The 26,777-nt window shown below is 43.1% G+C and overlaps 1 protein-coding gene across 1 annotated transcript in view; it reads left to right on the forward strand.

Annotated features, from left to right (window-relative positions):
* The window catches only part of LOC149524546 (uncharacterized), an 87,298-nt gene extending 67,199 nt beyond the window's left edge, over positions 1–20,099 (forward strand). The window contains exons 4-6 of the mRNA XM_089778202.1: positions 14,111–14,402; positions 14,621–14,854; positions 19,989–20,099. Coding sequence (XP_089634328.1) covers positions 14,111–14,402; positions 14,621–14,854; positions 19,989–20,099 — 637 coding nt within the window. The remainder of the gene's footprint in view (positions 1–14,110; positions 14,403–14,620; positions 14,855–19,988) is intronic.
* The last annotated feature ends 6,678 nt before the right edge of the window (positions 20,100–26,777 follow it).

The raw sequence follows: 26,777 nt of genomic DNA on the forward strand, positions 1-26,777 counted from the left end.
CCAAAAAATGGAGTAGTTGACTATATTTTGCTCACAGAAGGTTATTTCAAACACTTTTCTTTGATACACCTCAGGCTCTTATCACTTACTGTTTTTTGTGATATCCTTTATAGTTGGCTATAAAATAGATTTTAGCAGGGGAAAGTATCCTTTTTATGAAGAAGAAGAAAAAAACCCAACCACAGCCACCAACCTGGGTTATATAGAATAAAAGATTAAATCTCATCTTTATAGAGTCATATTACTAAAGAAAAGTAATGTTTCTACAGACACAATGGCTGTGTCTACACTGGCATCCCTTCCGGAGGGTCTCTTTTCCGGAGGATCTCTTATTCCTACTTCCAAGTAGGCTTTATTTTCCGGAGAATCACGTCTAGACTGGCGCTTTTCTCCGGCTTATCTCCAAGCCGGAAAAAAGCGGCAGCCATGTTAATACAAATGTCATGGGGGATATTTAAATCCCCTGCAGATTTGCAATTCGGAAGTGTCTAATCTGCATCCCTTTTCCGGAATTGTCAGAAAAAAGCCTCCTTTGGAACATCCCTTCTTCCTCGTAGAACGAGATTTACAGGGATGCCAAAAAAAGTGTCCACTTTTCCAAAAAAAATTTCAGAAAACAGACTCATTCCTTGGATGCTGCAGAACTTTTCTGGAACACCTCTGAGTATAACCCAGAAAAACTCTGCAGTCTAGTTGTACCCTGAATGAGACAGAACATTTCTGAGAGTGTAATGGAGCTTTAAATTAAACCGCTTTAAATTAAAAGAGAACTGTTTGAAATTCCCATGTAAGGCTGCTGGGGAATGCTGTACTGAAGCCCACACTTCTCCCCTCATTTTTTTGTCTTTTAGTGTCCCATAGCCTATGTTTATGGCTCAGACGGCTTTAGTTGGCCTTCTGAAAGACGATCTAATTAGAAACAAGCCTGGTTTTGCAATTTGTTACTTAGTTTATTGGAGAAAGTGTAGAATGTGTGACTACTTCCATTGTGGCTACATGGCATACACACTCAACTAGTTCAAGCAGCTCATGGCCCTCAGAATCCATGAACAGCAGCTGAGGCGAAAGTCAGTGAAGAAGAGGAGCAGAAAGAAATTAAATTGTTTGTACAGATGGAATATGGTACATTGTAGAGAGGGGCCACCTCAGAAATGAGTTATGCAGTCCTCCAGTTAAGGGAGTCAATTTCATAATGGAAAGTGAGCAAGCTGGAATGTAAGGCAACATCCTTTAGCGAATACAGGTGAAGGTGAAAAACTCTATTTCAACAAGGACATCACTCCATGGGATGGAGTTACAGCGGGAGATACAGATACGCTGTGTTAATGGGGGTATTCAATCATTAGAAATATAGTCAGCTGGGTAAAGTGGAAAATTGGTGAATGTCAAAAAGACACCTAAAAGATCTTCTGGTGAGCAAGGAGCCTGTGATAATGGCAACTGTTAGGAAAATGGTTCTGGAGCTAAATTTAGATTATGAGGTAAAAGGTTGAGGTTCCAGAATGTCTCTTGTAACTTTCTCAGAAATGCTTCCAGGTTCTCTCACAATTTGTTAGGCAGAAGGAATTTATGGTTCTCAATACGTGTTTGACAAGATGCTATAAAGAAAAGGAAATTTTAGGTTTATTGGGTACTGGGGCACCTTTAGAGGAAGGGGATACCACAGGAAAAGACTTGAATTAAATCAGATTATAGCATTAATAAGTCTTTGGATGGTTGTTTAAGAACTAGTGAGCAACAACTGTGTGAAATCTGTAGTGTCATATTAAGGTGTTAAATAAAAACAGGAACCTGGAAACAAAAACAAAGCAAACAAAATCACATCACAACAGCATCAAGAAAAAAAGCTTAAAATACAAGAAGCTTAAAAAGAAAAATAAGTGATCTAAAGTGCTTTGCAATTAAAGAGGATTATGGTTTAATAGGTTTTACAAAAATGTGAAATAACAAAAACATAATATCTGGGTATATACTATGTAGAAAAGTACAGTAAGGTAATAGTATTATACTCAAAGAATTCTTCATAATCTAGAGAGCAGTCCACTCAGTTAAATCTGTATGGACACAAATCCCAAGATGTAATATTAGCCGTGTACTAACTGGATCAATTCAAGACAATGTTACTGAGTACAGTTTTTGAGAGAAATCAAAGAGGAATAAAAAAACCCTGACAAAATGACAACAATGGGGGTATAATATACCCACATGTACTCTGGTCAAAGAGCACAACGGGCCATGACAGATGATACTAAACTAGGAGAAAAGGTAGATATGTTGGAGGGTAGGGATAGGGTCCAGAGTGACCTAGACAAATTGAAAGATTGGGCCAAAAGTAATCTAATGAGTTTCAACAAGGACAAGTGCAGAGTCTTGTACTTGGAACGGAAGAATCCGAAACACTGATACTGGCTGGGGGAGAGGAGTGACTAGCTAAGCAGCAATTTGGCAGAAAAAGAGCTGGGGATTACTGTGGATGAGAAACTGGATATGAGTCAACAATGTGCCCTTGCAGCCAAAAAGGCTAATGGCATATTAGGGTGTATTAGGAGGAGCAATGCCAGAAGATCTAGAGAAGTTATTATTCCCCTTTATCTGGCACTAGTGAGGTCTCCTCTGGAGTACTGCATTCAACTATCCCCTCCCCCCCCCCTTCCCACCCCTGTTGCAGAAAGGATGTGGACACATTGGAGGTGGTCCAGCCAAGGGCAACAAAAATGTTAGGGGGCTGGAGCATATTACCTATGAGAAGAGATTGAGGGATTTGAGCTTGTTTAATCTACAGAAGAGGAGAGTGAGGGGGATTTGATAGCAGCCTTTAACTACTTGAACAGAGGCTCCAAAGAGGATGGAGAAAGGCTGTTCTCAATGGGGACAGATGACAGTACAAGGAGCAATGTTCTTAAGTTGCAGTATGGGAAGTCTAGGTTGGATAATAGGAAAATTACTTTACTAGGAGGGGGCTGAAACACTAGAATGGGTTATCTAGGGAGTTAGTAAAATCTCCATCCCTTAAGGTTTTAAAGTCCCGGCTTGACAAAGACATGGCTGGGATGATTTAGTTGGAGTTGGTCCTGTTTTGGCCAGGGGGTTGGGCTCAATGACCTCCTGAGGTCTCTTCCTGCCCTAGGATTCTATCATTCTATCATTCAAGTCACGTAGAGTGTAAACAGAGTATTTGTACCAAATAATGATTTGAAAAGTAAAAAGAAAATCATGGGAGGATAAATAATAAAATCACATATACGTGAAAAGTGTTGATTCTTTTTAATCCTTTCTTCACTACTGCCATTTCTGTTATTATGTATCATTTTGAATAAAGAGTTAATGCAGACACAGTCTCACCCCTCAATGCACTGCCCTGGAGGTTCAGGAGGCTTCTACCCTTCGTAAGAATGGATTATTAAAGAAAAAAGCTAGATTTACTTAACATGTCCATTTCATAATTGTAATAAAAATAACTACAAAAGGTGTTACATAATTCAATTTCAATATTAGAAATTACTTCAAGTGGGATACAGAAAAGAAAACGTTGGTTGTAGATTCGAACTGAAACAATTACTAGTTTTCCAAAGCTTGAAAAGGTTCACATGGATCAATGAATTTGTCTTCATTTTCAGCAATGTTATTAGTGTACATGACTATACATCAAAAGGCACACGAACTGGCAACCATTCAAGTCTATACTGAGAGACTGGAAGGTGCCAAGCTTCTGCCATATTATAAATGCAAAGGTCATATTGAGAAAAATGATGCCAAGTGTGCTTAAGCAAGCCATTTTTTTGCACATACAGCTTGGAATGATTTAATCCTAAAAATGTCTAGAGTTCTTGTCATTCTTCTTTGCAATATACCTGTTGTGTTGGTAAGACACATTTTTATGAACAGCTTTGACAAAAAAAAAATCAAGGATAAAATGTACCATTTTTCATATCACATGGATTTATAAAGTATATTATAGAATAGTTATAAAATATTTTTGAGAACTACATAAACCTTAAAAATTTCAGCCACATTTTACAGTATTCTCAAATAATTATACTGGTGTCCATAGGTATTTACAGTATATGGCTGAACCTGTAAAGGAATATGCATGGACTGGGAAATAAATATATAAATATAGTCAGTTTTCAAAAGAGTCTAGTGATTTTGGATGCCCTACTTGAAATATCTTGATGTGGCCAGAATTTTAGAAAGTGCTAGGTAGCACCAAGCTTCTAAGCTAATCTGGCACTTTAAAAATTACTGTAACATTACTAGATGAATAAAACTAAGATGATCTTGGATTATTCAATTAAATGTATTAGATAAAAATGATTTTCCTGCACCAAACACACACATTTGTGATCACTTTTGAAAAATATTTCATGATCGATTTTGACTTAATTGAATTATCTCATTTTTTTCTAGCTTGAGGACGTAAATATTTGTGAATAATGATTTTTTAAACTTTCATGTACAAATATCTAAAAGAACTATATGAGAAGTGGACATCATTTAACATGGCATGTGAATAATGTCTCCAAAACGGATCCCTAACATGTAAGTTATCATTCAAGCCAAACAAGGATATCAAACCATTCTTCTCTGAAAGGATTCCGATCATGGGGAAAAAATTGTGCTAAATTTATAGTATTCTTATTTAAGGCAATGGGAACAGTCAAAGTGTGCAAAGTTAAGTATATGAATAAGTCTTTGCAGGATCAGGGCCTAAAGATGCACATACATATGCAATTATTCTTTGTGAAAATTGCAAGAGAAAATTAAATTTTAAACTGCTCATTTAAAGATGAAATCTTCATAGCCATCCCCTCCACCCACCAGCTTGTAGAATGATGCTTTGTTCAAGGCCTACATGTCTCAGAAAAGAAAAGACTTAACATTTTCTAAATTTCTCTAATCCTGCTTATCTGCTTCCTCTTCCTAAACTGCTATGGCACGTTCGCCTGAGAGATTGTAACTCCTAAATTCTATTTAATCCTCCTGCCTGACTCTGAGTTATAATCGTCTAGTCAGAGAACATTAGTAATTCCATGTTACTTATATGATCTCTCATAACTAGACAATTTTAATTTTAAAATTGCTTACTTACCTGCTTACTGAGCAGTCACAGTGAATTGTTTGTGAACAATTCATAAGAAGGTTATCAAGCAAATTCAAATAACAAACATACTCCAGGATAACACAATGAGCTATTTAGTCAGTGAACTACTCACTGTGAATTATTCACTTATCTCAAATATAGACATAATATTTTGAAACAATATATTTCAGAGTTTGCTATAATAACCCTATAGTTCTTTGAACACATAGATTTTATACATAGATATAACTTCTATACCTCAGTACCTCACTGCATTTTTATTAGCAGAAGTTGCTTGCACATATACAAAACCTAAATATCTTTTCCTTCCAATGTCTGCCAAATCTCACTTTTAATTCTGTACTCTGCTAACAGCTGAAAAATAGCACAAAGTGACCTGAGTAAGAAAGCTCAATCCATATTCTACCAAGAAGGTGACTGTTCTGCCTTTAATAGTCTTTTCCTCTAATCATGTGCATTCTTCAGCAAGGTTTCAGTCAATCAAATATGGGGCTAAGAACCAGTTTGTCTTTAGAATCTGTGACTTGTATTGCTCTGGCTGCATAATATGATGTGAAGTGATTTGATAGGTGAGGATATTAAATCAGTAAACTTATTACATTTCTGCAAACTCCATTGTTTTCATATGTATTCTTCTGGTTGCTATTGATTAGCTTTGATTATCCCAATAAATCCTGTTGACTGCAAAATCACCTTGTGGCCTCTGTATTCAATGGGACAGATGATTGCCTTGCTTTGCCAAAAAAACACTAAAATGTGCTACAAAAACTGCTGTGCAAGCCTATAGAGCTTCTTGTTCTGCAAAGCCCAACAATTATGAGCAGGAGAGAGAGTGGGAGGGAAATCTTTGGCTACAGTACAGCCAAGAAGGAGTAAAATTCTCTAAAAAAGAACCTAATCCTGCAACCCCTATGCATTCAGAACTCTCTCATTACACATAGGCAGGCTCAGGGGCAGGTCCACAGGGGAAAAAAACCAGGGGGAAACATAAAACACTGTCAATAATTCTGGGTAGAGCTAAAAGAAAATGTATGTCAAAACACATGTGCTTTAAATCATTTGGTCTAATTGCAATGAAGTTAAATTAGGTTACTGCTTTATTTATTACAATTATTATTAATAATGTTCCCCTTATGCAGCATCTTTCCTCTGAGAATCTCAAAGTGATTTGCAAATGTGAATGGATTAAGTATCACAACATCCATGTGAGGCTGATTGTTATTATGTCCACTTACAGCATAGCTCACTATTTGCAGAATAGTGATAGAAATGTAGCCGTGTTAGTCTGGGGTAGCTGAAGCAAAATGCAGGACAATGTAGCACTTTAAAGACTAACAAGATGGTTTATTAGATGATGAGCTTTCGTGGGCCAGACCCACTTCTTGTTCTGAGGAAGTGGGTCTGGCCCACGAAAGCTCATCATCTAATAAACCATCGTGTTAGTCTTTGAAGTGCTACATTGTCCTGCATTTTGCTTCACTATTTGCAGTGAGTCAGGGCTCCTGCTTCCATGAAAAAACTCATGGTCAGTGACCATGGCAGAATATTCTCTGTAGTGAACATTTCAGAGGAAGATCTACCTGCAAGCTTTAAACTTTCTAGGAAGAGAAAGAAACTACAAGAAACTTTCATGTGGAGATGTTTCTTTCATGGATGTCTTCTGGTTCACCTACCCCCCTCCTCCCAGAAACAAGTCTCATGAAGGAGACCAAACTCCCATTGGTCAGATTCTTTTAGAACTGCACAGTAGTGGCCACAGAATACAGTGGGAGGCAATGGAGACCTTAGCTGTATTAACATCCAAGTGAATCTGCCCTTTAGATAGTTTTGAAACAGTACAGACAAATTGATGAGAGATGAGAACTACTTAGACTTTGTTTTATAATCTTTTTTGTCCTAGTCACCATGGCTGCATCTAGACTGGCAAGTTTTTCCGCAAAAGCGTTTGCTTTTGAGGAAAAACGTGCCAGCTGTCTACACTGGCTGCTTGAATTTCCACAAGAACACTGATGATCTCATGTAAGATTGTCAGTGTTCTTGCGGAAATACAATGCTGCTCCCATTTGGGCAAAAGCCCTCTTGTGCAAATGCTTTTGCGCAAGAGGGCCTGTGTAGACAACGCAGTATTGTTTTGCGCAAAAAAGCCCCCATCGCAAAAATGGCGATCAGGGCTTTCTTGCACAAAACCACGTCTAGATTGGCATGGACGCTTTTCCGCAAAAAGTGCTTTTGCGGAAAAGCGTCCATGCCAATCTAGATGCTCTTTTCCGCAAATGCTTTTAATGGAATCATGCCAGTCCAGAGGTAGCCCATATGTATAGGAGGGAAATTAAAGGTTTGATCCTAACTTAATGGTAAATTTCTATCCAGAACTGTAGCCTAAAGCTTTGTCACCCCTAGTTTCACACATACACAGTAGGTACCTGATAACGTATTTTTACAATGAGCTACAAACCCAGGCTACATCTACACTACAGGGTTTTGTGTGCAAAAACCCGCGGAGCGTCCACAGCTCAAGCGTGTTTTTGCGCAAGTAAATTTATAGTAAATCAAAAGAACAGAGGGGTTTTTGCAGTGTAGGTATTCCTCTTTCTATGAGGAATAATTCCCTTTTGCACAAGAGTTCTTGTGCAAAATAGTGTGTGTGGACTGGCAACAGGATTTTTTTGGCAAAAAGAGACAATTGAAAAAAGCACAGGTGCTCTGACGGCCATTCTGTGAATGGCCATCAAAGCTTTCTTTTGAGAACGCGTCCATGCAGTCTGGATGCTCTCTTGCACAAAAGCGCATCGCTTTTACGATGCGCTTTTGTAGAGTGGACATGTTCTTGTGCAAGAAGTTTTTGTGGAAGATCTCTTCCTCAAAAAGCTTCTTGTGCCAAAACCTTGTAGTGTAGATGTAGCCTCATACTCTGAATAGGTTTTGCATTAGATATTCTGTTGTCAAGTGCATTGTGTTAACATTTTATTTATTTATTCATCACATGAACAATGTATGGCATAAACAAGCCCAAAGAGTCAAAGGTGTTAAAAAAAACCATAACCCTCAAATGTGAAATAGTCTTAAATAAGGTTCAGGATTTTGTTTACAGAGATCTTAGTCTGCTTAATAACATGGCCGGCCACTAAAATCCTTTATACCTTGTATTAAAGATTTAGAAAAGAATGGAAAATAAAGTATTTGAAATATAAAATATTAAGAAATATTTTCCTTTTTGACAACATCCTTTGTTCTCTTTTCATTAAGTTGAAGAGAGATTTTGGAAGGGAAAACAAAACAAAACGTAATGTAAAGAAACTTGTTTGATAGTCTCATATATGATAATAAGGTGGTAATAACTCTCCTTTTGAGGAAAAGAGAAGATGGTACAAGTGGGCTGGCTGGATCTGCTGCTGCTGTTAAAACACAGGCACAGTACACAGTCTTATCAACCACTCTGGAAGTTGAATGTATCTGCCTTTCTAGTCATAGTCTTACAGAAGTGCTGCAAAATATACAGTCTTGGACAGCTAAGCCAGTCTCTTTTATTAGAGAAAAAAGGAGAGGGATCAGAATGAGAAGTAAGTTGAGGAGGAAAAGAAAACACAAGAGGTTGGGTAAGGAAACTTAGACTGAGGTTTTGTCTATATTGCCATTTGAACAGTTAAACTTTCACTATTCACAGGTACTTAGCGCCCCCATTGCTCTTGAAAGGCAAAAAGTTTTGCCTCAACAAATGGCAGTGTAAATGGCTCCTTGTCAGGAGAGTGCTCTCCTGTCCTGATCATAGAGGATGGAAGTATTTTGTTGGCAAAGGTGCTGACAAACAGCATTTACACTGCCTGACTTTTAGTGACACAGCCAGGATGCTAAAAGCTGTGTTTAGTTTTCTAGCTTGAGTGAAGTTAGTGTGAGGCTGTCTAGCCTGTCTAGGAAACATGCTCCCAGCTGCAGTATAGACATTGCATTAAGTTTGTTCATATAGTGAATATCAGATGCTCTCTTTAAAAGTTACTAAAACCAATTCTGCAAAGTGTAGCTTGTGGGTAAGAAGAGAAGAGTGTTAGCAGTTATTTGATGATATTGATGATCATGCCACCACTGATCTATAGGATACCTGTCAGGAAGTCATGAAAAGGTTACACAATCAGCAGGACTTATATGCTTTTCTGGCACAGATGCAGATATATTAATGTTGTCAGCTTTGGTGGGTCATCCGCCATAACAGCATTGATATGTTGGACTATACACACACACACACACACACACGTATACACATATATACATATTTCTTTATCATAGGTTCATTCTCTAACATATCATTTTTGTATTGTCAGAAACATTGCAATCCCTTAGCATAAATATAGCATACATAAAGTTGGGCTGTGTAAATGCTGTTTGACAGCACTCTCATGCATATACAAAAGTCCTTGTGCACAATCATTCACGCCACCACAGTAATTTCACTTGGTTTGAATAGGGCTAAGTGCTATTGTATTTTGAACTGGCCACTGAATAAGATAGGATATGAGAGCTGCAGTTGTGCATGAATTCCTCACAGTGAAGCCACTGTTCAATGAGAGCTTTGATGGCTCAAAACACTATCACCTGGTACTTTAAAGTGCTATATTGTCCTGCATTTTGCTGGTACACCACTTACTTCCCAGCAGCATGAAGACCAAAAGCAGTAATGGCAATAGGTGACTTCTCCTAACTTTCTCAATATACTCCCTAAATTGCACACTGAACACATTAATTTCCAAGTAACTCAGTGGAGTTAGTTCAGAGGCAGACTGGTGTAAATGGACTTTTCTGTACTAATATTTTTCTTCAGTCTTCCCCTATTGTAAGTTCATCACTTGTCACAATAGTGGGCATGCTAGTGTAGTCAGACTGATTCTGAACAGGGTTAGATCACAAGGTAGCTAAAACCACAGCAGCCAGGTTACACTACCATCCCCATCATTGTTACCACAGATGGTGCTGAACTGACAATAGCCCAGCATTGGCTAATTAGAAGAAAAATTTTGATGTAGATGTGGGCACAGAAAATGGTACTTACCCCATTATCTTCATTTTACTAAATGCATATTGGAAAAGGGCCCAATTATACCATTCCAATTAATCCTGGCTTTCTGGAAGAAGGAAAGTTCTCTCATTTTGATATTCTGGAAAACTCAAGAAACAATACATCTTTGATAAGATTTGTATATTTTTCTATTTTATCCATTGTATGCAATAGGTTTGTTCTATTCCTGAAGCCTGCAATCACTTGGGGTGCAATCTTCCAAAAGGGATGCATAATGATAGATTTCTATTTTACTCTGATTTGTCATTTTGTGGCAGCTACAACAAATAACCTCAGAAGGCTTTTTTTGCTGTGAAGAGGAGAAAAAATTCCTAACCACAGATATGGGTTTCTTGGTTCTCCTGCCAAATAGAATTTGGAAAACAATGGCACTAGTTTTTCATAATTTCTCTTCTGCTTCCCTAAAGCATCTCTAGCGGCACTATTGTATGGCATATGGCTTTGGGTAGAGTTTTTCTTGGAATGTTGTCTTCCAAATCTTCTTTTAAAATGTCATCTTGCTTACTAAAAATTTTTGTTTTTATTTTGCTCTTATTCATCGATTGGAATCAGGAAGGTGTAAAGCCAGATCCTTGCCTGCCACTAACCACTAATATAACTCCATTGATTTCAGTGGAGTTCTGTTGATTTGCATAGGATAAGGCTCTAACCTGTGGCATGGATTTCTTAGGGTATGTCTCTTTTGAGAGAGGGATGCAAATGAAGACATTCAAAATTGCAAATGAAGCTGGGATGTAAATTTCGAGAGATATAAAACGAGGTTTACCAGTTATTTAGAGAGAAGGGTTTTCTCTCGAAATAACCGCGTCTTAACAGCATCTGTTATTTCGAAATAGAGCTATTTTGAAATAGCGCCATAACCCGAATATGCAAATGAAGCACAGGATATTTAAATCCCGGCTTCATTTGCAATTTCAAATGTCTTCATTTGCATCCCTCTCTTGAAAGCGGTTGTAGACACACCCTTACAGAATTAGGTGGCCCACTGCTGTAAAATTCTTCTTTCCAAGATTTTAAATACTTTAACAAACCCAGGACGCTTTCATTTAGATTTTGCTTTACATGCCAAAACAAACAACAGAAGATGTCTCTTTATCATGTTTTGCCTTAGAGGATATGAAAAATTATCATGCTGTTTTTCGTGTGTGGTTTTTAACCTATGAGCAGGCTGGTCTTTTGGCTAGTACGAAAGAAATATAATAAACTGGTATCTCTTCCTGCTATGAGACAGATTTCTTAGTTTCATTTGCCCTTTCTTAAAATCGTAGACACAGTAGTAATACTTCTGTCTCACAATAGTTGATATGAAGCTTAATTTATAAATGTTTATAAAACTCTATGAGAGCCTCAGAGAAAAGTTGCCATAACTACAAAGTATTATTTACTATTAAAATTGTACTTATAAATCATGAGATTTTCCAGAGTACTCCACATTGATCTAATCCTATTCTCACTGAAGTCAAAATGTCTACTTTAACATCAGTTCTCTTCAAGACTCCATTCCAGCAAAGGACTTAAGCATGTTTGTAACATTAAGCATGAAGTCAATTGGATGACTCATATATGCTTAGATAGGTATTATAATGTACAGCACTCAGTCACAGTATGCATAGGCAAGGAATCTTTCTCCTCAGTCATCTCCTAAGGAACTTTCTAAATATAACATAGTGCTGTAAAAGAATGACAAAACAAATATAATCAGAATTTGATAAAAATGTTTACCACTTTATTGCAGGCCAGCCTGTGACCTAAAAATGCCAGTTTATGATAATTTTGTGAAAGTGAAATTATTGCTATTTCTATAAGCAGTTAGAGGTGTGTTTCATTTCAAGGAAAATAATTAAATTTTCCCTTGAATATACACATACTTTTGAGTGAAAACCACTCCTTTTTTCCTTTATTGTTTACTTAATTAAAACCATTTTTATTGATTTTAAATTAATTGATTTAATTTCATGTTTTATTATTTTACTATGGTTGTTGCCCTTAGCATCATTTCAATTCCCTGAAGTAACTAAATAGCAATGCCTCCATACTTTCAGAATTTCTTAGGTATTCCCAAAGCAAAATATGCTCAGGTTTAAACAATAATGTACTAATATTATAGACTTGTGAAGGAAACTAGGTAACATTTTTAGTACAGCTGTTGTACATTTATTAAAATTATTCTTGTAAGTATATGTTTGAGCAGTAATGAAATAAACTTTTAAAATTTAAAAGATAACACTAATTAGAATTACTGAATATTGCATATGTATGGAAAACAAGCACTTCATGACCATTAATATCCATGTATGGTGGTTTGCCATAAATATAGATAGTCAGTAATTCTCACCAGAAATATTAGTTACATTTTGAAAAGAGATAGAAATAGAAATATAATTTTGCCTTTTCTAAAATTCAATAGAAATATCTAACAAATCCTATGGCACTCTAACAAGTAGCTCAAAGAAGAGGCACCATCATAACTCAAATACGTATATTAATGGCAATATCTTGCCCTGCAATCCACAGTGCAGATCTTTTATCAGCACCGTAGATCTTTAGTACATATTTTGCCCTTGCTTTGTGCATGGGACTCCTATTGATATCAATAGAAGCTCTGTACATGGAATGAAAACGGTGTTTTTAATAAAGATTTGCAGATCAGTGATGAATCATTCTGTAAGTACCCTATGCCTTTGGAAGTCATCTAATCCATAGGTGGAGGCTATCTGAGGACTGGCTGTTTTCCAGGGACAAGTGTCTAGGGAGGGCAGTAGGATGATATGTCAGGGAAACAACAGGGAATACTGAGGCCTTGCCTCCCTGTGGAGAACTCGCCCTTCTTCTCCCGCTATCTATCCTGCTGCTAGCTGCACATTCCCATCAGGGAAAAAAAGCAAAGCCAGGAACAGTAAAACAGGATCAAGAAGCCAGAACTGTACCAGGTCTGGTTGTATTGCTGGAAGCATGTCAAAAGGAGGCAGGAAACAATAAGGCTCTCTAATTTCTTGAGGAAGGAGATTCTGCTCTTCAGCATGACAAAAGAGGGGAAGTAGGATGGAGAGAATTTCTGTTTATTTCGAAGGAGAAAACATGCGCTGGAAAAGAGATAGTGCTTGTGTTCAGGACACAGTGAGGAAGGAAGGAGAAAAAAGGTATCTTGGATAAATAAACTCATCTCCAGTTTCTCACTGCAAAATGCCTATCCTAGGGTACGTCTAGACTACAGGCTTCTGTCGACAGAAGTTTTGTCGACAGATACTGTCGACAAAACTTCTGTCGACATAGAGCGTCCAGACTACATCGCTTTGTCGACAAAGCGATCAGCTTTGTCGACATAAGAGCGTCCAGACTGCAGGATGCTCTGTCGACAGAAGGAGGCACCCGGAAGTGCTTCTGAAAGGTCACAAGGGCAGCCATAAAGCCCTGGCACTGCTGCAAGCTCTCTGCAGAGACGCATGCTTAAAGGGATACTCCTAGATAGCCGTTCCTCTGCTCCTGCTTCTAGCTTGCCAACCTTTACAGGGAAAGCAAAGCTGCTGCAGTTTTCCTGGCTCTGGTTGCCTTGCTTTGTCGGACATCACAGCAGTGTATTATCTGGTTTGTCTGTTTGTTTGTTTGTTTGTGTGTTTGTTTGCTTCTGTGTGTGTTTGCTTGCTTGGGTTTAGACTTTTTGGGGTTTTTTCTTTGTTTGTATTTTTGTTCTTGTGTGTGTTTGTTTGTTTTGGTCTTTTGTTTGTGTGTTATTTTGGCTTCTTTGGGCATGGAACCTGAGCTGCCCCTGGGCAGGCGATGGCCCCACACCATGCTGCTGGAAGCTCTGCTTCATGCTTAGGAGAGCATGCTGACCTTTGCAGAAGAGCTGGATCCTGAGGCCAGCTTTGAGCCCCTCGCTCAGAATCCAGCTGCAGCCCTGCAGCCCTGCTGCCCTTGCCCCCCAACTTTTTCCTGGAGAGGCGGGTTTGGAGGCTGGACACCAGTTCGGACTGGTGGGACCGGCTAGTGCTGCAGCAGTGGGGCGACGATCAGTGGCTCAGAAACTTCCGGATGAGGAAGGCCACCTTCCGGGAGCTCTGTATCTGGCTCGCCCCTGCCCTGCAACACCAGGACACCCACTTGCGGCCTGCCATCCCCCTAGAGAAGCGCGTTGCCATTGCGCTCTGGAAGCTGGCCATCCCCGACAGCTACCGCTCTGTGGGGCATCAGTTTGGTGTGGGGAAGTTTACCGTTGGGGCCATCTTGATGGAGGTAAGTCACTCTCAGGGGACAGTCCAGGGGGCAGCCAGGACCAGGCACAGGGGATTGGGGATAGGGTGGCACAGGCAGAAGCCCTCTCAGCCTCCCCCTGCCATGGTGCAGAGCCAGGGAAGGGATTGTCTGGGGGACAAAGGGGGAGCACTTCTCATCAGGTGAGCCAATCTCTCTAAAGTCCTGTGCTGTGTGTTTCTATTTCTCCCGTTCTGCAGGTGGTGACGGCCATCAATGCGGAGCTGCTCCACAGGACCGTTCACCTCGGAGACCTGCAGACCATCCTGGCCAGATTTGCAGGGCTGGGGTTCCCAAACTGCGGTGGAGCACTGGACGGGACCCACATCCCCATCCGTGCCCCGCCCCATCGAGCGGCACAGTACATCAATAGGAAGGGCTACTTCTCTATGGTGCTGCATGCTCTGGTCGACCACAGAGGACAGTTCATGGATGTTTGTGTTGGGTGGTCAGGCCGTGCACACGATGCCCGTGTGTTCAGGAACTCCTACCTGTACCGCAGGCTGCAGACTGGGGCATTCTTCCCCGAGAGGAACCTGGCAGTTGGGGATGTGCAGATGCCTACGTGCATTGTGGCCGATGCGGCCTATCCCCTTATGCCCTGGCTCATGAAGCCCTACACCGGCCACCTGGACGCGAGCAGGGAACTGTTCAACTCCCGCCTGAATAGGGCTCGCTACCAGGTGGAGTGCGCCTTCGGCCGTTTGAAGGGCAGGTTTAGGTGCCTGCTGACGCGGCTGGACATGGGAGAACACAACATCCCTGATGTGGTTGCAGCATGCTGTGTGCTGCACAACCTTGTAGAGAGGAAAGGGGAGGCCTTCCTCCCTGCATGGAGGACACAGATGGAGATGGAGGGGAGGCAGTTTGGGCAGCCCCGGACAGCTACCACCCGGCAAGCCCACCAGCTGGGCCTGCGCATTCGGGAAGCACTGAGGGAGGAATTCTCACAGGGAGGCCCCTGATTGTCCCCAGGGACTTCCACATGTGGGATTGCCCCATACCCCTGGTGCCTTCCTCCCAAAACCCCTCCCTGCCCCACATTCACCCATTCTACTCAGTCCCCACTCAGTGAGAATGGAGACAGGTGATGTAGAAAAATACAGTACACTTTATTTAACTGTTTTTTTGTAACAATTGAAAATAAATAACTCTTGGATTCAGAGACAAAATAAAAATGTTTGTTTTAGAAAATAAAGTGCTTAAAAAAATGCTTCCCTCAGTTTGTGTCACTGGTGGGAAGGGGGAATGTGAACGTGGAAGGGGGGAGAGAGGCTCAGGGCTGAGGGGGCTGCCTGGAGGCCGAGCTCCTCCTGTTTTGGCTCTGGTGGCCTTGTCGTGCCCGGCTGCACGTGCAGGATGCCACAGAAGGGGACTGAGCAGGAGGTGGGGCTGGGGCTCGGGCTGAGGAGGGGACAGGGGCAGAGGAGGGGGCAGGCTGAGGAGGAGGGGCAGGAGCAGGCAAAGGACCGGGGAAGGCCACGGCCCCCTGGATGGCAGCGCAGATGTCCCTGCGCTGCTGCCTAAATTCTAGCAGCAACTGCCGGCGCCACTCGGCATCTGCCTCCAGCCTCCTTTCCATGGAGTCCTTCATCTCGTGAAGGACTCCAACATGCTGGCGCACCAGCTCTAGATAGGTGAGCCAGTGCCTACGGGTGCCCTGCGGCCGTCTCGGTTGTCGGGCAGGTGGGGCGCCCCCCTCCTGGTCAGCTGGTCCGGCTGTGGAGGACAAGTGGGAAAAGTTGTCAGTCATGCATGCTCACCCTTTCCCTGAGAGGACATGCCCTCCTTCTTCTCAGCAGGCAGTGCCTGTGCTAGGGTCAGAGGCTGCTCATGTGTGTCTCAGTAAGGCATGGTGCAGCCTGGCCCAGGCGGTGTGCAGGCCACTGTCATACCCCCCTCCCCGCCCCCATGCATCCCCCATGGCTGAGCAACACGGATGAGTGTCGGGCCACGGTCGGGGTTCCCACAGAATGCTGAGAGGCCTGCAGCTGTGAGGCTGTCCCAGCGTCTCCAGCCCATGCCTGCATGTGGCATCCCTGCCTGCAGGAACAAGCGGTGCCTAGCAGCCGTGTGGATGTAGGGGGGTAGCACGGTCCTCCCTGAGGGCAGCCATGGGTGTGCCCTCTCCCTCCCCCCGGACCGTGCTCAGCATGACATGTCATAGCACTGCACCGTCCCCTTTGCTCCCGCCTGCCTTGCCCTGCCCTGCCCTGCCCTGCCCTGCCCTGCCCTGCCCTGCCCTCTGTGTGTTGGACCCTCACACCACTCACCTGATGTTCCCTCCCCAGGGTCCGAGGTGGTCTGGGAGGCCTCCTGTGTCTCAAGGCCTGGCTCCTGGGTGCTCTGGGTGCCGTCCTCCTCATCTTCCTCCTCCTGGAGCTCCTGGTCCCCCAACAGGTGTTCCGGCTGCTGTACAATGGGGGTCTCGAGCCCAGACTCAAGCAGTCTCTCAGGAGGCAGAGGATCCCCTGCCCCCAGGATCCTGTCCAGGTCCTTGTAATAGTCCCTGGAGTACGGCTTTTCCCCAGAGCGGGAGCTCTGCTCACGGGCCCGGACATACCCCTGCCTCAGCTCCTTCACTTTCGCCCTAACCTGCTCCAGTGTGCGGGGATGGTGGCCTTGTTTGGCCAGCTCTTCTGCCATTCTGGCAAAGATGTCGGCATTCCGCCTCTTGCTGCACTGCATGGCCTGGAGGGACTCCTCCTCAGCCCAGAGGCCCAGGAGGGCTTTTATCTCCGGCCCTGACCAGGAGGGTGCCCGGCGCTTCGAGCCCCGGGGTTCCCGGGGGGATGATTCCCTGGAAGGGCCGGAGGGGTTTGGGGGGTCTTGTCCCTGTGACATAACTCGACCTGAACTGAGCAGTACAGCCCTGGTCTGCTCTGGAGCTCGCTTGCTGCCAGTGTGCTGCTCCTGGGTGCCTGTGCCTTTTAAAGATGGCTACAGGCAGGAACAATAGAGATGCAAGCTGTGGCAGGAATGTCCACCAGGGGTTCTCCCTGGAGGCCTTTTATGTCGACATAACTTTTCCCCTGCATCCACACTGCTGTTTTGTCGACAGAACTACGTAGACAAAGAAGTTATTCCTCGTAGAATGAGGTTTACATACGTCGACAAAACTGCTGAGTTCTGTCGACGTTATGTCGACAGAACTCAGCGGTAGTGTGGACGCAGGTATAGTTTTGTCGAAAAAAGTCCACTTTTGTCGACAAAACTCTGTAGTCTAGACACAGCCCTAGTGTCATAAGATTTAGCACCATAGTGGGGAAAAGAGAGAAAGAATATATTCCAAGCATCTATGGATTTTCATAAATTGTTCAAACATGCAGCATGTTCTAGGGATAATAAGGGATAGCTGAACTATTACCTTTCCCCCTCCTTTCTTGCCTCTGGTCTGAAATCACCTGATACGTGAGAACTTTAACAATGATGCCTTTCCTTTCAAAAATTTTCTGGAACGGCACAGGGCTTGTTATATGTTACCAGTGACCCAAAGTGGTTCTAAAGATACTACACCTGCCAGTAAGATTGAGTGACTCATTTTTGGCAGGAACATTTTAGTCTTCTTCAACTTTTAGCAGAATGTTGCTGTGCAGGAATGGAGAATTAGGTGCTTAATTAAAATTATATCTTGTTTTTATGCTTGGTGAATAATTTCAGGTGCTTGTACATACAAGGCAACATTATAAAAATGAGAGATTAAACAGAGTCACTGGGACCCAGAAGGACATCAAAATTAAGCATGCAACTTTAGTAATTGACTAACTGCTGTGGACGCATTGGTAGCGAAATAAATTACCCTTCCCAACTTCCCCCCATTCCCACTCCCCCACCCCCCTTCACACACTTATTGAAACCATAATCTGCCTGGGGTTGGAACAGATGTTGCTGCATCAGAATTTCGACTCACTGCAAACATCTGAGAAAAATGTCAGGTAGTAAAGATCAGAGATTTCCAGATATGTGACCAAAACAAAAATAAAACAAACCATGACTTCTCATCTTTATAATATTCATTCTCTTTCAATAGATCTCCTACTGTTTCCAATTCATTCATATTAAGGCAGGTGGCATGACACATCAACTGAAGATGGATTCATGGCACACACACAACGTATCTGGCATACAGTTATGTGAAAAACATACATCTTAGGGTAGCCCTTGCTCTTAGTAAGATTTTCTTGATTCTAAAGGCTTGCTGCCTGAGGTGTCATTTATAAACCCTTGCACACAACTGTGTCACTGTCAAATATTTTTGACCTACTGTACAACTTACTTAGTAGGAGAGAATATTGGTTAGAATTTGATTAGTATGTTAACACAAGTTCTTATTACCTTAATGCATAACATCTGCAAGGTGTTCTATTATAGTACTTCTAAAACCTTTTTTTGTATATTTAAAAAGTTTTCTTAGGAAAGTAGGAGACAAGGGGGAGAACATTCAGTTGTTCACTGAGGGTATGTCTACACTACCACGCTAGTTCGAACTAGTGGGGTAATGTAGGCATACCGCAATTGCAAATGAAGCCCGGGATTTGAATTTCCCGGGCTTCATTTGCATAAGCGGGGCGCCGCCATTTTTAAATCCCCGCTCGTTCGAATCCCGTGCCGCGTGGCTACACGGGGCACGAACTAGGTAGTTCGAACTAGGCTTCCTAGTTCGAACTACTGTTACTCCTCGGGGTTCGAACGAGCGGGGATTTAAAAATGGCGGCGCCCCGCTTATGCAAATGAAGCCCGGGAAATTCAAATCCCGGGCTTCATTTGCAATTGCGGTATGCCTACATTACCCTGCTAGTTCGAACTAGCGGAGTAGTGTAGACATACCCTGAGTTAATTATATTGTCAAACAGAAGGACTTTTACTCAGCTTTGATTGACTTCACAGAATCTGCAGATTTGTGGGCTCCGAAGCTACTGTTATTCTTATAATCTCCTTAATTTTTCCCCCTTATTCTGGACTAATAATATTTTGCCACAACTGAGGCTATGAAAACTTAAAACAAAAATATCTTGAATTTTTACATGCCACATTGAAAAGTGAGATGAGATACTGCCAGAGAGTTTAACTGATTATCAATTGAACGGAATGGTTCCAACAATATCTCACTAATGTGAACAGGTAGGGACAAATACAGCTACTTGTTCTATGGTGCAGAAACTCCCCAAGGAAACCAATATAGTTCAGTTATTCAAAGCAGCAGTGGGAAATTACCCCTGGAGTGCAAACCCCAATCACACCATGGAGCCAAAAAAATGGGAGCACTCCAGTATGTTGTGGGGCATGGTTGGGATGCAGGTCCCTGCATGAATTGACTTTATCTCATGTAAGAGTGGGTGGTCCTGTAAAAGTCATTGTAGTTCTTGTGAAACCACTCTACAGCACGGGAGCAGGAAGATTCTTCCCCTCTTCCCCATACATCTGCTCAGGATTCAGTATAATTATTCAAGAGAGGCACCAAATCAGCACTGAAATTTAGTTTAAAAATCCTGGCCCTCTGGAAATCACAGGCAGTTTTGTTATTGACTTCACTGGGCCTATGATTTCATTCTCATGTTTTAATTATAGGCTGTTAAGCTAGGCTGCTTGCGCTGTAATCAAAATATATTTGAGCTGATTGTACTGCAATGTGTGCACACTTACCATGATGGCTCATGCAAATCCGATATATGGATGTGAAAATAATTGTTTCAGCTTTGAAATGGCCTTTAGTACACGTAATCACCTACACTGTATGTACAGTCTTTGTAAACACCCTGCCAGTTTTAAACTCCCAGTAGTACATATAAGTGGGCCTGTATTTCTTTTTCTAAATTGACCTTCTAAGTGCAGCTTTAACTTCATTCAAACTATCAGTTTTGCCTCTCTTGGAACCTGTACAATAAGGAAAAAGCAATTAAATGTACCAAATGAAAATAGAGCATAAAAGTAACCATTTAGAGTTTTACTGGGATTTGCCACACATTTTTGGTCTACTTCCCAGGACTCAGTACTGAACCAGAATGGAGATTAAATTGCATAGCATATACTATAGTCACAGTAATATATTTATTCCTTCAACAGTGACAAATAACTAGAGTTTATATTCCCTGAGAAAAAAATATACCTTTGTATCAGAAGCAAAAAGCTTTACAAATAACTGAAAATGTGATAAAATTATAAATACAGAAAGGCCAATAAACCTATACAGAAAGAGATTAAAAATATAGAACTATACAAGATGCCTTTTAAAGCCACATTAATAGACTAGCTGCAATAAGAAACTGAATAGAATACACCATGAAAATTACTGACAAATCAAGGACCAACTACATGCAGTGTAATGAATGCAATCAAGTTATTTCTGTTTTCACTTTTTCCTTCCCCACAGCTTGCTGTGGATGCTAGATAGTAATTTTCAGTAATGGTAGGCTGCAATGTCGCAATAGGTCTCTCTACAAAAGAATCAAGACGATTGGTTGACTACATGCTTTTGCTCAGTAACAGAGATGTTCAAAACAGTATGTTTTGGCTTTGCAGTGATTTCTGAAACAAACTTTTTTGGGGGTTTTGATTGGAATGTGTTTGTATCCCCAACTTTTGTTTCAAAGCTTTATTTGAAACAAATGTAAAGTCTCTAAGTAAAATGTTGTCAAACACGTCATTAGGTTCCACAAGAAAACCAAGTGAAAATATGATTTTCTTAGGGTTTGAATGCAAAATCAGAGACAGTATTCTTTAAAAGTGATCCTGTTAAAATGAATACATTTATTCTGCTCTATGTTGAATCTTGCATCACGCAAGTAACTTTTGTATTTAGCTGTTGCTTTTCCACATTTCCTACTCTTTTCCCACTTTTTTCCATAGTGAAAACTTAGTAAATGCACAAATATTTTTATGAGGGGAGTCAAGAAATTAAAAAGAAAAGGATAGAAAGAGGTAGAAGCTTAAAAAAACAAAAGCTGAAAACAGAAAAACAAAATAACAGAGTTTCCAAAAAAAATCCACCAACCCAAAATGAAAACTAAATTACTTTTGTTCACTTTAAAATATCGTTTGGAAATGACTCTTAAAAGAAAAATTTCTTTTCATTTCTACATGAAAATTCCCATGGAAATGCCATGGAAAAAAAAGGTCATTGGAGATAAGGATTTCCATGCATATATACAGGGGAAAAATATAGCTTTTCCAGATTCCTCTAATACATTTTTAAATAGGTAAGGTGACAGAGAGAACTTAACTTTACTCGCATAGAATTGGTTGCATTTTATTTGCTTAGCCTATCACTTTTTTATTTATTTTTCTGAATAGAAAATGTGTTTTTCAAAAGATTTTTGTATTTTTTTTTCAGCCTGACGTATCTGGACCATGTGACACACTGTAGCACTTCACATAGCTTTGTATTTTGAATTTCCTCCTGTGAATTATTTGACAAAGCAGCATTCTAGTGACAGAACAGAATGTAACACATCACTTTGGATACCATGAGATATTGACTCTAAAAATTATTTTTAAAAAATTGAATTGCATTCCCATGGATAATGAATAGACATAATTAAAGCACTATTATACAGGCAGTCCCCGGGTTACGTACAAGATAGGGACTGTAGGTTTGTTCTTAAGTTGAATTTGTATGTAAGTCGGAACTGGTACATATTGTAGGGGAAACTCTAGCCAAACATTTCTCCAGAGCTCAGTTTTATTCTCCCACACCTCACTTCCCTCAGTCCTTTATTCTCAAGCTGAGGTGTCTGCTGAGAAAAGCCGCTCTGCGTCTCCTTGGTCTGCTGCGGGGGGGCGCTAGCTTCGCGTCTCCCTGGTCTGCTGGGGGGAAGAAGCTAGTGCAGGGTTGCCTCACCCCATTTGTAAGTAGGGATCCGATGTAAGTCGGATCCATGTAACCCGGGGACTGCCTGTAGTTGGTAGCCAAAAATGAGGAAAATGTTTAAATGTTATCTTTTTGATGTAATCAAACATTGTGGGTGTACATATGTAGTGTGAATCTGAGAAGACCCACAAAAGCTACAGCTCCATCTTGGTTTCACTTTTGTTCATAATTTTAGCTGATTAGGTAAAGGTTCATTATCATTATATAGTTTTTCTGTCAATAAGATGTTAAATTCTAAACTTGATGCATCTGAAAGAAGCTTGGTCCATCGTTGTCTGACTTAAGGAATAGATCATAGTGATGCTACATCTTTGAAATGTATTTGTGAAGGCTGGGCTGCAGATTTTGCATGCCTCAGTTACAGGTCCGAAAACTGATCCCTGCAGAACCCCACTTATTATGTCCTTCTAGAATGAGTGTGAATCACTCTTTGAGAATGGTTATCCAACCACTTCTGCATGCATTTTCTAGTAGCCCCATTGATAAAAAAGGCCATGTGAGACTATATCGAAAGCTTTACTAAAGTCTAGGTATACCACATCTACCTATGGCTGAAGAAGATGTTTGCATCTCTTGTAACCAGGGCAGCATACAAGTTCTCCAGAACCATGGTGGGTCAGTTGGGAGTAGGGATGCAGCTCTACTTGATGTCAGGAGCAACCGGCCAGTATCCTCCCTGAGACAGAGACATCTCATCTTCCCGCCACTGCCAGCAGTCCTCTGTAGCTGGATAGCTTCCTCAGCCATAGATGTCTCCGCATGAATACTTTGAAGGAATACCTTGAGAATGCTCCTCAGCATAGCCCCCTCCTCCTGAAGTTTTCTCACCTGCTTGCTGGGAGATTCCTCCAGCAGACTCCTTTCACATTGGATGACTTCCCCCCACCCCACAACCTGTATTTCTATAGGTGGGAAATGTGAGCTACAGTGTCTACAAAACTACACCAGGATCTGAGTAAAGATCTGACTGGAGGACAGGGGGAGGAGACAAGGAGCAGTGCTGGCACAGGTCATGTGACCCTTCCTAATCATACTGGTTGTACTGGGACTCCCTCTTACAAATTCCCTCTCAAACTCCCCTTTTTGTGGTCCCCTTGTCTCTTAGCCTGTGGCTTTAAGACCTTCTTTCCTGAGTCAGTCCTACCATCTTGTTAGCCACACAGGAGGGAGGGTGATCACAAGGCTAATTGAGGCTGATCAAGAATTAGCAAGGGACCAAAGGCTTAAACAATCCCAGACACAAAATCCCAACTGACATACAAACTGAAATAACTGAAATCACCTGAAATAAAAGAAGATGCAAATAGTAAAGCAATTCATTCACACCACAGTTAGTACTCACACCTTATTTGTTCAGCAGGGAGATCTCCCTCTCTCCTCCTCAGACTCCCCTGTTTGCAGTCCTCTATTTGTTAGAACATTTTGTAACAATCTGTGGAGCTTCCTAAATAATTAAAAATTGCCAAGAGTTTCCACCATCTCTATATTGCTCTAATTATTACTGAGTGGGAAAGGATATGGAACATCCAGATAGTGATAACGAAGAACATTCTGGATCTAACAGGGAAGGGAAAGTGTTTAGATCAGGGGTGGGAAATTAGCAGACCACAGGCTGAATGTAGCCTACCAGGATTAGCCCCTGGCGGGATGCCAGATGCTTTATTTACCTCCGTGTCTACGGGTATAGCCACTTGCTGCTCCTTTTAGTTGAGGTTTGCCATTTCTGGCCAATAGGAGCTGTGGGAAGTGATGGCTACTCTGTAGTGCCCATTGGCCAGGAATCAGGAACTGTAACCAATAGATTCTGTGAGTGGCTGTACCTGCACAGGTAAATAAAGCAGCTACCTCGCCAGGAGTTAACCCTGATGAACCACACCCAGTCGGTGGGCCACTTATTGCCCACCCTTATCTAGATCAGCACCTTAACACTAGGCACACAGACAGCAGTTATGGTTTGTCTGGATATTCGGCTAGTTTTCAGTTTTGTTGCTTTGGACTATGCACCCCACAGTTAATGTAGTATTTTTCTTTACAGCTATATCTACACTGCAGGCTTCTTGCTCAAGAACTGTTTGCGCAGGAGTTCTTGTGCAAAGAGTACTTACTCAAGAGAGTGTCCACACTGGCGGGATGCTCTTGTGCAAATTCCTCCCCCCCGGAACCACTTTGGACAGGGCAAAAGGTCATCAGTACCTTCCGCGAGTGGGTACCAGAGCCCCGCTGAGACATGTGCTTAAAGGTATCTCCCTGGCAGGAGCAGCCCGAGGCTGGCTACAACAGCTGGCACCATAGGTGGGGCAGTGCAATCGGCACCCCTGCCTGCAAGGCCATCAATGGCCGTGACGTAACATCGGGCGCCCGGGCCAGTGGCACCCTAGGCAGCTGCCTAGCTCGCCTAGGCTCACAAGCCACTCCTGCTCCCTGTACAGCCGTTTCTCTGTTGCTACATGCTTTGGGACCTCTTGTAGGGACTGAAAGCTGTAGTAGCGCTTCTGGTGGTTGCTCTGAGCCTCTTTGGACACCACAGCTTTTACCCTAGTGCCTTTTGCCATCGTCCTCTTGTGCCAAGGAGGAAGAGATGACCCTGTGTCTGCTCTGGCCGCACATGGCCATTTGAAGTGTGTGCAGCTGCTGCTCCATGCTGCCATGCTACTCCAGAAGGAGCTTGACACTGAGCTCGATGTGGAGTGCCTCTCCCTGGATGCGGCAGCTTCACTGTGCCATCCGTTTCCCACCATGGAGAGGCGATATTGGAGACTCAACACCAGTTCTGACTGGTGGAACCTGCTGGTCCTGGAGCACTGGGACGACCAGCAGTGGCTCCAGAACTTTTGGATGCAGAGCAAACATTCCTGGAGCTGAGTGCCTAGCTCACCCCTGTGCGCCATAGATGCAACAACCAGCTGCGATCCACCATCCCTGTGAACAAAGGCTCACCATTGCCCTTTGGAAGCTGGCTACCCCAGACAGCTACCGCTCTGTGGAAAACCAGTTCGGGGTAGGCAAGTCCACAGTTGATGCCATCATCATGCAGATAAGGCCCTCTGGGGGGCTTCAGTCCCTGCCCGGGGGAAGGGAAGAGTCCAGGCTGGGGATGGTGGCAGTGGGAGTGGGGGAAGCCCCCCGTCATCAGAGGGTTGTGCAGTCCCTCCCTCACATAGTCATGTTGGTGGGGAGGAGGACCACCAGGGTGAGGGTGCCCTGGCATGTTTGGGGGTGGGGGAGAGAGAGCTTTGGGAGGGGCACCCCCCAAGGGCTCATGCACCCACTCTATCTCATTCTGTGTATTCCCTGCAGGTACTTTTCAATGGTGCTCCAGGTCCTCATGGATCACCGTGGCCACTTCACAGACATTTATGTGGGGTGGTCGGGCAGGGCACATAAAGCCCGCATACTCAGAAACTCCAGCCTGTTTTGCAGGCTGGACATGAGCATTTTCTTTCCCCAGCAGGAATTTATGGTTGGGGACATCCACATGCCACTGTGCATTGTGGGGGGATGCAGCCTACCCCCGATGCCGTGGCTGATGCAGCTGTACACCGATCACATGGACCCTACTCAGGACAGATTCAACCTGCAGTTGAACTGGGCCCACGACCAAGTTGAGTGCGCCTTCAGCCAGCTGAAAGTGAGATTCCATTGCCTGCTCACTCATCTCGACATGGGCAAGCAGAACATCCCAGAGGTGGTCGCAGCATGTTGTGTGCTGCACAGCATTGTTGAGAGAAGGGGAAGTCCTTCCTCCCGGGGTGTGTGGCAGGAGAGGGCTGGGCGTTCAAGCAGCCCCGGACAGCCACTATCAGGCAGGCCCACAATGATGGGGTGCACATCAAAGAGGCCCTCAGGGAGATATTCTCCCAGGCCCCACAGTAGGTGGCACTTTGGCCTCCAAGCAAGGGGCCTCTGTCTTGCGCCCACATCCCCCTCCCATCCCCAACCTGACCCTTCCCCGCTTCCCTCACCTCCCAATAAAGACAACTCTGTCTGTTCACCGAAAAATAAACTGTATTCATTAAATTGGGAATAAGGGTGGGCAGTGGGAGAGGGCTCTGAACTGGGAGGGATAATTAGTGCCTTGGGTGCAGGGGCCTCGGTGCACTTCATGCTAGGTTGGGGCAGGCAGCACAGGGAAGTGGGCAGGACAGGGTGCAGCAGGAAGGGGCATGGGCAAAGCAGGGGGGGCAGCAGGGTGGGGTAAGGCCATGCCATGATGGACGTCATGGCTGATGTGCGCCGTCATTGTGGACATGATGTTGCACATCCTGTCGCAACACTGCAGGAACTGCCCCCACAGCTGCTGCCATCACTCAAGATCGACCCGGATCTTGCTGGTCAGCATCTGCTGCATCCACTCCACGGTCTGCACATGCTGTTGGAGGAGCTGGTTGCGCTGCCTGGGCCACGTGGCTGGCCCCTGCATTGTCAGTGCCGGTGGTGCGGGGGCTTGATGGTCCCTCTCTCCCAGCTGGTCCTGCTGCAGAGAACATAGA

Source organism: Pelodiscus sinensis, chromosome 4 (assembly GCF_052426305.1).
Source record: "Pelodiscus sinensis isolate ZL-2025 chromosome 4, ASM5242630v1, whole genome shotgun sequence".
In the NCBI taxonomy this organism is placed as follows: Eukaryota; Metazoa; Chordata; order Testudines; family Trionychidae; genus Pelodiscus; species Pelodiscus sinensis.